General features: G+C 51.1%; 1 protein-coding gene across 1 annotated transcript; it reads left to right on the top strand.

Annotated features, from left to right (window-relative positions):
• The first annotated feature begins 367 nt into the window (after window positions 1-367).
• Window positions 368-9894, top strand: LOC103541866 (pepsin II-4-like). Its single transcript, XM_070566067.1, has 9 exons — window positions 368-458; window positions 920-1079; window positions 3091-3208; window positions 4091-4209; window positions 4924-5123; window positions 6937-7053; window positions 8189-8333; window positions 8427-8525; window positions 9587-9894. The coding sequence occupies exons 1-9, from the start codon at window positions 403-405 to the stop codon at window positions 9734-9736; spliced, it is 1164 nt and encodes a 387-aa protein (XP_070422168.1). The 5' UTR covers window positions 368-402; the 3' UTR covers window positions 9737-9894.
• The last annotated feature ends 320 nt before the right edge of the window (window positions 9895-10214 follow it).

The raw sequence follows: 10214 nt of genomic DNA on the forward strand, positions 1-10214 counted from the left end.
CCAGGACAAATCGGGGTACACTGAGCTCCTTTGACACCTGTTCTGTGTTAAGTGCATGTTAGACCAACATTGTCAACTATTCTGCTTGTCAAGTCTTAACCCAGGCCATGTTTGTCATATGAGAAATAAGCCACCCCTCCATTACTCATTCTCTGCAGGTGCATCCTAATCGTGAGATGTGGTTACCATGGAAAGCTGCCCAACTGGAAACTTCTCAGAACATGGCGCAGGAATGCAGACAATCTTATCGGTAACCTTCCTGTTTGGAGTTAGGATAATGGGTGACACTTGGAGGCTGATAAGGTAGGTTCCTTGTGCTGTATATAAGGAGCAGCTCCGGCCTCTGCTGCACACCTTCCACCCGTCTTCCCTTCTCTGGAGACTTGTGACCCAGGAAGAACCATGAAGTGGCTGCTGCTGCTCAGCTTGGTGGCGCTCTCTGAGTGCCTTATCTACAAGTGAGTCTGGGGGACACAGGCACGAAGAACAGCTTCCAAGGGGCTGCTTCCCTTCACTGCCTGTCATGCTGTCTTCCTTTCCTCCCCAACTTTTTCTTCTTACCTTCTTCTTTCATACAACTCCTCACTCTCTTCCACCATCTTGAGTCTCCTTTCCAGTCTCTCTCTGTCGTTTTGTGGAGGCTGCACTGCCGATTTGATGAACAGCCCTGGTCCTCAAGTCCAGTCCAGCTTTGGTTCCCAGCTCCACCACTGGGCCAGGCAACTTCAGGCAACCACTGAAACTCTTTGCAATAGGGTAGAAAAAATGGGAGCGTCTTCCCTAATGACTTCCTTCCTTCTTCCTCTCTTGGACCAGCTTCCTTTACCTTCGGGGCCTTCCAGAGCACCCCGTAAGGGGACTTCTTCCCCAATTACACTTCCTCCTCCAAACCATCCTGCTTGCACATGCTCTGCCACAGGGTTCCGCTTGTCAGAAAGAAGTCCTTGAGGCAGAACCTGATCGAGCATGGCCTGCTGGAGGACTTCTTGAAGAAGCATACCCCCAACCCAGCCAGCAAGTTCTTCCCCAAGGAGGCTGCCACCTTGGTGGACTCAGAGCCCCTGGAGAACTACCTGGATGTGAGTGCATGGGCAGGCAGGGTGGTGGGGGCAGCACTAAGGACTTTGCCCAGAGGAGAGAGGGGTCCCAAGGATTCTTGGAGGATGAACCAGGGCTCTGAGCCCCCAGGAAGTAACCCAGGGGTCTGCTCCCTGGATCTCAGAGGCACAGGAAAGGCAGGAAGACTCACAGTCAGAGATGCTGCTCTCATTCATTGATTCATTCAGGGTTTATATATGAAGAGCACCTCCTTATGTGCCAGGCACTGTGCTTCACCCAGGGAAGCAGCAGGGAACAAAACCAGGCACAGCCCCTGCCCTCATGGGGCTCACAGTCTAGTAGACAGAGACAATCATCATTGAGCCTCACCAACAATGAAAAGTACAGACAGACCGAGCGCTATGCAGTATAGATAACAATGTGAGAGGGACGTAGATGGCAGACAGGGACAACCCGCAGGGTCAAAGGAGGAGAAGTGGGGGTTGGAGAGGACAGGAAAGAGTCCCAGAGAGCAGAACTGCTTGTGTCAGACCCTGGGACAGCAGGGAGCAGAGTGCATTTGAGGAAAGGAGGCCAGCGTTCAGAGAGAGCAGAGAGGGAGGAAGGGAGGTGCAGAGTGAGGACTGTGGGGTTGGTGGGTGGAGCCAGATCAGAGTCTCTGATGAGGGTCTTTGTCCTCATTGTCACTGAATCATCTTAACCAGGGGAGTTGACAGGATCAGTATGGAGTTTCAGGAAGATGGCTCACTGTTACACTTGGGACCCAATGGCAATGCCCTGCCCTTCGGTAGATATTGTGTGTCCCCTGTGTGAGGGCACAGAGCCAATGATAGGAAGCAACGTGGCCTGTTGTTAAGAGCTTAGCCTGTGAAATCTGCCTGACCTAGTGCAAATCTGTTCTTTAATGGCTCCGAGCCACGTGACCTTCGGCAAGTCATTTCAACTCTCAGAGCGAGCCTCAGTTTCCTTGTCTGTCAAGCAGGACCACGAATATCTACCATCAGAGGGTTGTTGCAAGTAATTAGTGCAATAACTTTTTTTGGAGGCTTAGGACAGGGCCTGGCTCTTGGTAAGAGCTTGGTAAAGTCAGTCCATTTATTCACTTAACAAATATCTATGAAGCATCTCCTACATGCCAGAGGCTCTGTGCACGGAGCTGAGGAAACAGTGATGAAGAAACAAAGTTCCTGGAGCTTTTATTCTAGAGGAGAAGGCAAATAATACACAAATAAATAAGCATGCAAGATAATTCCATGTAATGAAAAGTGATGAAAAGGGAACTTAATTAAATAGGGTAACAGGAAGAAGAAGAATGGAGGAAATTCGATGAAGTGGTCAGGGAGGGCCTCTTGGTAGAGGTGATCTTTGACTAGAGCTCTGAATGTTTGAGAAGGAGCAGATCAAGAAAAGATGCAGAAGAAACATTTTCCTAGCACAGGAATAGCAAGTGCAAAGGCCCTGAGATGGGAACAAGCTTGTCATCATCAAAGAAGAGCCAGACCAGTATGGCTAGAACTTCTGGCAAGGGAGACAGTGCTGCCACTAAGAATAAAAATCCTGACAATGCCCTTTCCCAAAACCCGCTATACACACCTCGATTTAGGCACAGGATACATCCAGGGGTTTCCATCTTTAGGTGACTTCATCTCCCAATCAGCAATTTACTGAATGAGCCTTTGAGCATTTACTCTGCTGGCTGCTATCAGGTTACCTACTGTCCTCTGAGACGGTGTATCCTCTAAGATGGCACAACTAAGACACTCAGGAGGAGAGCTGAAGAGGAGACAGCAGATTCTTATTAGCTGTTGATGGTGCTTAGAAGAGACAGTCAGAGGGAAACAAGGATGCAATCAGGCAAGACATCACAGAGGAGGGGAGGCCAGGCTGGGCCTCGAAGGATGGATGCATTGGACAGGGAGAGGAAGGCAGGGAGAGCAGTGAGGGTGGGGAGCTGAGGGGAAGCCCCACGAGGCCCTGCTCCCTGGGGGAGTCCCAGGATGAGGAGTGATCTGTGCTGTCCCCACCCCGCAGGAGGAGTACTTCGGCACCATCAGCATCGGAACTCCCCCTCAGGAGTTCACCGTCATCTTTGACACCGGCTCCTCCAACCTGTGGGTGCCCTCGACCTACTGCTCCAGTCTTGCCTGCTGTGAGTGCCTGGCCCTGCCCAGGACCCCAGCGCCCACTGACCTGGGAGCCCTGAACGCTCAGGGGCTTCAAATAGGTCCAATTTCAAGCCTGCTGGAGTCCCTCTGGGATTCTCTCAACAGGCATTTCCCAAGCACCCATGTGCCCAGCAAGGGCTTAGGAGCCCTGGGGACAGAGGGTGAATCACACATGGTCCCTGCCCCCAAGGCGTTCAGTCCAATGGCAGGGAGCAGGTCTCCTGAACAACCACAGCCAAGGAGAGCAAGGGGGGACCAAAGGGAGATGGAGTTAAAGGGCTAAGAGATAGCCATCTGGGACAAGAGCTTGACATGAGAAAGTGACTCAAAAGAATGACTGAGCTTAGCTATGATCTCGCTTATTCAAAAAATCATTGGTTTGCTAAGGAAGAGTTTGTCATTGGGAGTCATGGACAGCGTTTCCAGCTCCCTCCTCTTCCAGCATTTTCGCCTGACTTTTGATTCAGAGGAAGAGCCACTGGAATGCTCCTCTTCATAACCTGAATTGTAACATTGTAAGGCTGTGACCGTGACAGTGTAGCTGTGTTGTGGGCTGTTTACAGTGCTCTGTGCAGGGTCTCATCGCCATGGGCAGCCATGGGCCTGCTCTGCTCAGTGTTTGCCTGGGGAACTTGGGAGGACAGTGGGATTGGCTGGGGACCTTCCTTCAGGCAGATGGTCCCTCTTGGTCCAACCAGGCAGGAATGGAACGTGCAGATGCTTGGGCTCCAACATCTAGGGAAAAGGGCACCATTCTCCTCCAAAGCCCCACCCAGAACCAAGGCAGCCCACCCTAGAAAGACATCTCCAGCCATGATTCTTGCTTGAGTTTCGGAGGTTGACGATGTCACTTCTTACCATCACAGATGACCACAAGCGCTTCAACCCTGAGAAGTCCTCCACCTACCAGGCCACCAGCGAGTCGATCTCCATCACCTACGGCACCGGCAGCATGACAGGCATCCTCGGATACGACACTGTCAGGGTGAGCACCTGCTGACTCACCACCTCCTTCTGCCCATTCCTAGGGCCAGCTTCTGGGGACTGTGGGAGTCAAAGTGTACCCCCCATAATGAGCTCATTCAGGCAATACAGGTCTCAGTGATCACCAAAGTAACCTGATTTGGGGGAGAGGGATGCAGAAGTGGCAGAGATGTCACAGACATTTCTAAGTGGGGCAGTAGTGGGTAAGGGGTGGGATGCCTTGGTGCCATCAGCCAACCTCAGCCCCACCCAAGCTGAGTGCTATGGAGCTGGGGGGAGAAGGTTGGGAAAGGCCTATTTCTCTTTTAGTGCCTCCTCCTCTTTCTCTTCCCTTCACCTGCAGCCCCCATCAAGTCACAGAATCTCCACTTTCGTCCCCCAGATCCAGGGTGTGGCAGGGGTCAAGGGCTCTGATTTGCCTGGGGTCTGATTTGCATCCAATCATCAGAAACAGGAACACACAGGGCCCGGCTGTTCTGCAGCAAATTGTCACACCAACTTGCAGACTGTGGCCATCTGGAGATCAGCTGCAATGGTTAATCCAGCAGAATAACAAACATTCCCAGAGACCATCCCTCTCCCCTTCTTCCAGCCTGATACCCCAGAAGCCAAATCCTACATGAGATGAACCAGGGATACTCTGTGCCCAGGGCTGGTGTCCCGCAGTGCTCACTCAACACAAGCTGGTTGTGAACATCTTGGTTCCCCCACTCAGGTCGGAGGCATCGAGGACACCAACCAGATCTTCGGCCTGAGCGAGAAGGAACCTGGCTTCTTCCTTTTCTTGGCTCCCTTTGATGGCATCCTGGGTCTCGGCTACCCCAGCATCTCCGCCTCTGGGGCCACACCCGTCTTTGACAACATATGGGACCAGGGTCTGGTTTCCCAAGACCTCTTCTCTGTCTACCTGAGCTCGTAAGTCGGGCAGGGAGGTCATGGTCACCTGGCCCAGAGGAGGGCTATACGGTGCTGGGTGGGGAAAGAGGGTCTCAGCCAGCAAGGGATTTGAAAGGTCAGTGTATAAGGCTTGAGAGGTGTAGTTTGGGAGAGAATTGGGCCAAATCTCTCTCTGATGAACTGTGTTCATTCACCTTGTTTTACCAGAGTGAGTCTTTGTCACCTTGACTTATACAACTCAGATGTCATTAGCCGTTTGCTTTCGAACCCTAGTCCCCTTATCGTTGGCCCCAAAAGACCACCATTTAAAATGAGTACAATATAGACAGAGCCCAAACTTCCATAGCAATGAATAGAATATTTGACGGGACTTATATCTTAAACAATGAAACATCCAAACAAAGAAAGCAAGTTTATGTCATTCGTTAAAAAAATCTAGGTTCCAGTTGTGACTATGAGTTAACCCTAAGAATGGATAAAGAATATACCAGTTTGGTATTGGTTGAGTCGAGTTTATACAGGAATATCTGAGGGTGTCGTCAGTTTCCCGAGACTCTCAGCTTTTCTCTGAGGCTCTCATCCTTCTCTTTTTTTTTTTTTTAAAGATTTTACTTTTTTCCTTTTTTCTCCCCAAAGCCCCCCAGTACACAGTTGTATATTCTTCGTTGTGGGTCCTTCTAGTGGTGGCATGTGGGACGCTGCCTCAGTGTGGTTTGATGAGCAGTGCCATGTCCGTGCCCAGGACTCGAACCAACGAAACACTGGGCCGCCTGCAGCGGAGCATGCGAACTTAACCACTCAGCCACGGGGCCAGCCACCTCGTCCTTCTCTTTTGAAGCCATTGTCACTGTTGATATGTTTCTTTAGCTGTTCAGTCTTCTACTGTAAACTCGTTGTGTCACGTTGTACTTACCATCAGATGTTTACAGGAAAGTTGATGTGGGGGGAGGTGAGTGGGGACTATCATTCTCTGGCCTGTTCTTTGGTGATTAATTTCTTATCATCACAAAAATTTGCTTCCCTATCAAACCTGAAACTTCAGAGATTCAGAAAATGAATATTTTGGTAATGAGGAGGAAACTTCCAACAGAAGTAATTTACAAAAAGAGGGCCTATTTCTCTTCCTGGCCACTTAATATTCAAGTTGGCTCCTAAACATCCTCTGTCTTTATAGGACTTAGAGACTTCTTGGGACCATCTTCTCTCCCCAATTAGATCATGGTTTCTCAATCTCAGCACTATGGACATTTTGGACACACAATGCCTTGCTGTGGGAGGCTGTCCTGTGCATTGTAGGATGTTGAGCAGACTGCATGGCCTCTACGTACTAGACACCAGTGGCACTTCCTACCCCAACCCAATCATGACAACGAAAAATGTCCCCAGACCTTGGCAAATGTCCCCTGGGGGTAAAACTGCCCCTGGCTGAGAACCAGGCATCTATATTATCATGTCCTTAAGAGCAAACACTGTCCCACATTCACTTCTCTTGAGGTCCCCACATCAATAAGAATGAGGATGTGGTGGAACCACAACTCTGGAACCAGAAAGACCTGGGTTCTAATCTTGGTTCTGGCACCCCGTGTCTGTGTGACCTTGGGCATGTCACCTCACTTCTATGAGCCTGAGATTCCTCACTGCCTAGTGGAAATAAGAATAATAGCGTCCACTGTTTGGGTGTTGATGTGAGGATTAAAAGATACCCTGTCCACCACACTCAGCACGGCTCCTGGCACTGGCAAGAGCCCAGTCAAGGGGAGCTCTTAGGATGCACATAGCAGATGTTCAGCTGAATGAATGACTTCCTGTCTTTTCCCCTCACTTTCAACAGCGATGACGAGAGTGGCAGTGTGGTGATGTTCGGTGGCATCGATTCTTCCTACTACACTGGAAGCCTGCACTGGGTCCCTGTTACCACCGAGGGTTACTGGCAGATCGCCGTGGACAGGTGGGATCTCCATGGATGGGCACTGTCCTGGCATGGGCCCCAGATCTCATTTCTTTATAAACTGCTATTTAAATAAGCTTCCCAGAATCCCCCTAGAACAACCAGACAGGGAAATGCACCCCAGGAGGAGAAGGTGGGAGTTGGCCAACCCAGAGAGACCCCAAGAAAGGCCCCTCCCTGGAGGAGGAGAGCTTCCTGGGACCCCAGATGCTCTGCAAGGATGAGACAGCCACTTTCCTTCTGCTCATGGAGACGGGACACCAGCATCCCTGGGGAGAGCTGGGGACCCACCAATCCACACATCTTGGCAGTTAGGGGAACTAAGAACGGGCACACGCTCCTCCCACTCCAGGAAAAAAGTCACTTTCAGTCTAGAGAAAGGGCAAAATGCCTGAGAAGTTGTTACAGCACCTTCATTCCCCACTTCGCCTTCTGGGATACCCCTCCTCCATGCAGCCTCGTTCCCTCGCTGTTCCTCCCCCGGCCGACCTGCTAGGGTGACTCCAGGTTTGCCCAAGAGTGAGCAATTTCCTGGCATTCAAGACTTTCAGTTCTAAAACCAGGACAGTCCTGGGCAAAGCAGGACACTCAATCCGCTCAAGTCTGCCACAGCCATGCTAAAACTTCATCAGTTCCTCCCACTCTCACCCCTGCTCCTCCCATGTCCATCCTTCCTTGCATGCCTTCCCCTCTGCCTTGGACGTCCCCTTCCAGCTCTTCACCTCCTTGGCCACCTTGCGCTGTCTGCTTCCCCGGGAAGCCCACCCTGGTTGCTCCTCACCACCACCACCCTCACCCTGGATTCTTTCTGTTCCCCTGTCCTGTGCCCTATTCATGCGGCTCTTCCTTGGTCATAACTTATCTTTCCAGCTAGAGTGTGAGCTGCCTGCACTCAGAAACTGTGAGGCTGCCTCGTTTGGCATTTCATCTCAGGCCTAGCACAGAGTTGTCACTCAGTAAAGATTTGTTGAGTAAATGAATGCATGAATGAATGAGTGCATGAAGGAGAGAAGCTGAAATTTTATGGATTGGCCAATGGATGGGGAGGAGGGACCCTCTGAGGTCACTTGGTTCCTTCTTGGGGAAATGTACCCCCTGGGGGCTCCTGGGACCCTTACACGCATCTCACTTCCAGCATCACAATAAACGGAGAGTCCATCGCTTGCAGCGGGGGCTGCCAGGCCATTGTTGACACTGGCACCTCTCTGCTAGCTGGCCCAACCTCTGGCATCGACAATATCCAGAGCTACATTGGAGCCAGAAAGGACTTGCTCGGTGAGGTAAGTCCAGCCTTGACTGCCCCGTCCTAGACGGAGGTGGTGGGTCCGCCATGCAGAAGGAAGGCAACCCCTTCCAACCCTCACTCTTTCTAGGAGGTGATCAGCTGCTCAGCCATCGACAGCCTGCCCGACATTGTCTTCACCATGAATGGCGTCGAGTTCCCTCTGCCTCCTAGTGCCTACATCCTAAAGGTAAGGGGTCTCTGGGCCTCCCACCTACATGTGTCCCATAGAATGTGGCCAACCCTCCTTCTTTCACTAAGAAAAGAGCACTTCCAAAAGCTGAAGCTGACATCTGCTCTGGACAGCTGCCAGGGAAAACAATGCATTCAAAATAAACGCGTGAATGAGAATTTGGAAACAGCATACAAAGGGGAGAAGGGAGGCAAACACTGATGGCATGGGAAGAGGATTTCCAGTTGGACCCCTGAGTCCACACTCTGGGTCTCAATTACCGGCTCATTGATTCTGTGCCAATTGCAACCTCTCAGCCTCAGTTTTCTCATGTGATCTACGGCTTTCCCCAAGCTCAGCATGTGGTTAGGGTAGTCATGTGATATTGACCACATCAATGCTACAAAGATTTGGGTAAATGGTGACCCTAATTTCCACAGGGTCAAGGCTTATGACACCCCCACCGTCTCTACCAAGGGACGAATCTTTACAAACAAGTTAAACGAGCTACAGGCTAGCTCCTTCCTTCTATGATAACTTCAGGTGGAAAACTCGTTTTGCCCAGTGCTAGTCAGCAAGTGGTACTGACACCCAGCCACTCCCCCAATGATGCAGATTAATTAGTAGGGGGTCAGGCCCAACTAGTGTGGGTGGGTGCAAAGCTCCCCAGGAGATTCTAACATGCAGCCAATGTTGTGGGCCAGTGACCTAGTGAATGAAAAAAACTGACAGCTCGCCACCGGAAGGGATCAGAATAATGAGAAAAGGCTGTGTCACTGGGGCTTCCAAAGTCCTCCCAGAGGCTGAGTTCCCCTAAACCTCTTAGCTCTGATGCTGTCGCCAGGGTTTAAGCATCCACCAGAAACAGTGGACAATGTCCAGTGGTCCCTGGAACCAAGTGCAGTGATCAGCTCACACAGGCAGACCCCAGGCTAAGAAGAGCTGAGGCCCCACACACAAGCCAGGAAGCTCCTCCTTGCACGTACCTTGTAGCAGACTATGATTCTTGACCCTGATCCCCAGCGCCTGTCACCTCTGAGTCTATGTCACATCTCCGGTTTTATCCTCCTTTTCTCCAGGAGGATGACAGCTGCATCAGTGGCTTTGAGGGCGTGGACCTCGACACCAGCAGCGGAGAGCTCTGGATCCTGGGTGACGTCTTCATCCGCCAGTACTTTACCGTCTTCGACAGAGCCAACAACCAGGTCGGCCTGGCTCCCGTGGCCTAAGCCTGAGTCTTTCCTGCCACTTCGCAGGAAGATCTGGCCTCAGTTCTCCCCCTTGTAGATGTGTGTAATTCTCCTGATGGTTCTTCCTGTGGGACTGTGGAGGTGGGATCCTGGCCCTGTTCCCTCTCATACCAATAACGTAGACTAAAAGCATAATCTTCTGAAACACGTTTGTGGAGTTGCTTCTCTTTGTTGCTACTTCTTCCCATACCAGGGTCAGAACACAAGAGCAGGGGGCGGGGGGAGCAAAATGACCACTTGGACAGCACCAAACACAGAGACAGTTGCAGCACACACTTCATAGTAGAGCCAGCAAGACAAATGTTCCTCAGCAGGTCTGACTGTGAGCATCATGTGAAGACCTGTGGACCAGAAATGCCAGGCACGTTGCCTCCTGAAAGAATACGGCCCCTAAGGTCTTGGTTCAGGGAGTCCATTTCACATTTCTCCCAAAGCCAACAAGAGAAAATGAGAAAAC

The sequence above is a fragment of the Equus przewalskii genome, chromosome 11, assembly GCF_037783145.1.
Source record: "Equus przewalskii isolate Varuska chromosome 11, EquPr2, whole genome shotgun sequence".
Taxonomy (NCBI): Eukaryota; Metazoa; Chordata; class Mammalia; order Perissodactyla; family Equidae; genus Equus; species Equus przewalskii.

What these genes read in the sequence shown, in the direction of transcription:
- LOC103541866 (XM_070566067.1), top strand. Translation starts at nt 403, where the DNA reads ATGAAGTGGCTGCTGCTGCTCAGCTTGGTGGCGCTCTCTGAGTGCCTT. An exon ending in TCTGAGTGCCTTATCTACAA is followed by an intron (nt 459 to 919) that starts GTGAGTCTGGGG and finishes GCTCTGCCACAG; the next exon opens with GGTTCCGCTTGTCAGAAAGA. An exon ending in TTCTCTGTCTACCTGAGCTC is followed by an intron (nt 5,124 to 6,936) that starts GTAAGTCGGGCA and finishes CACTTTCAACAG; the next exon opens with CGATGACGAGAGTGGCAGTG.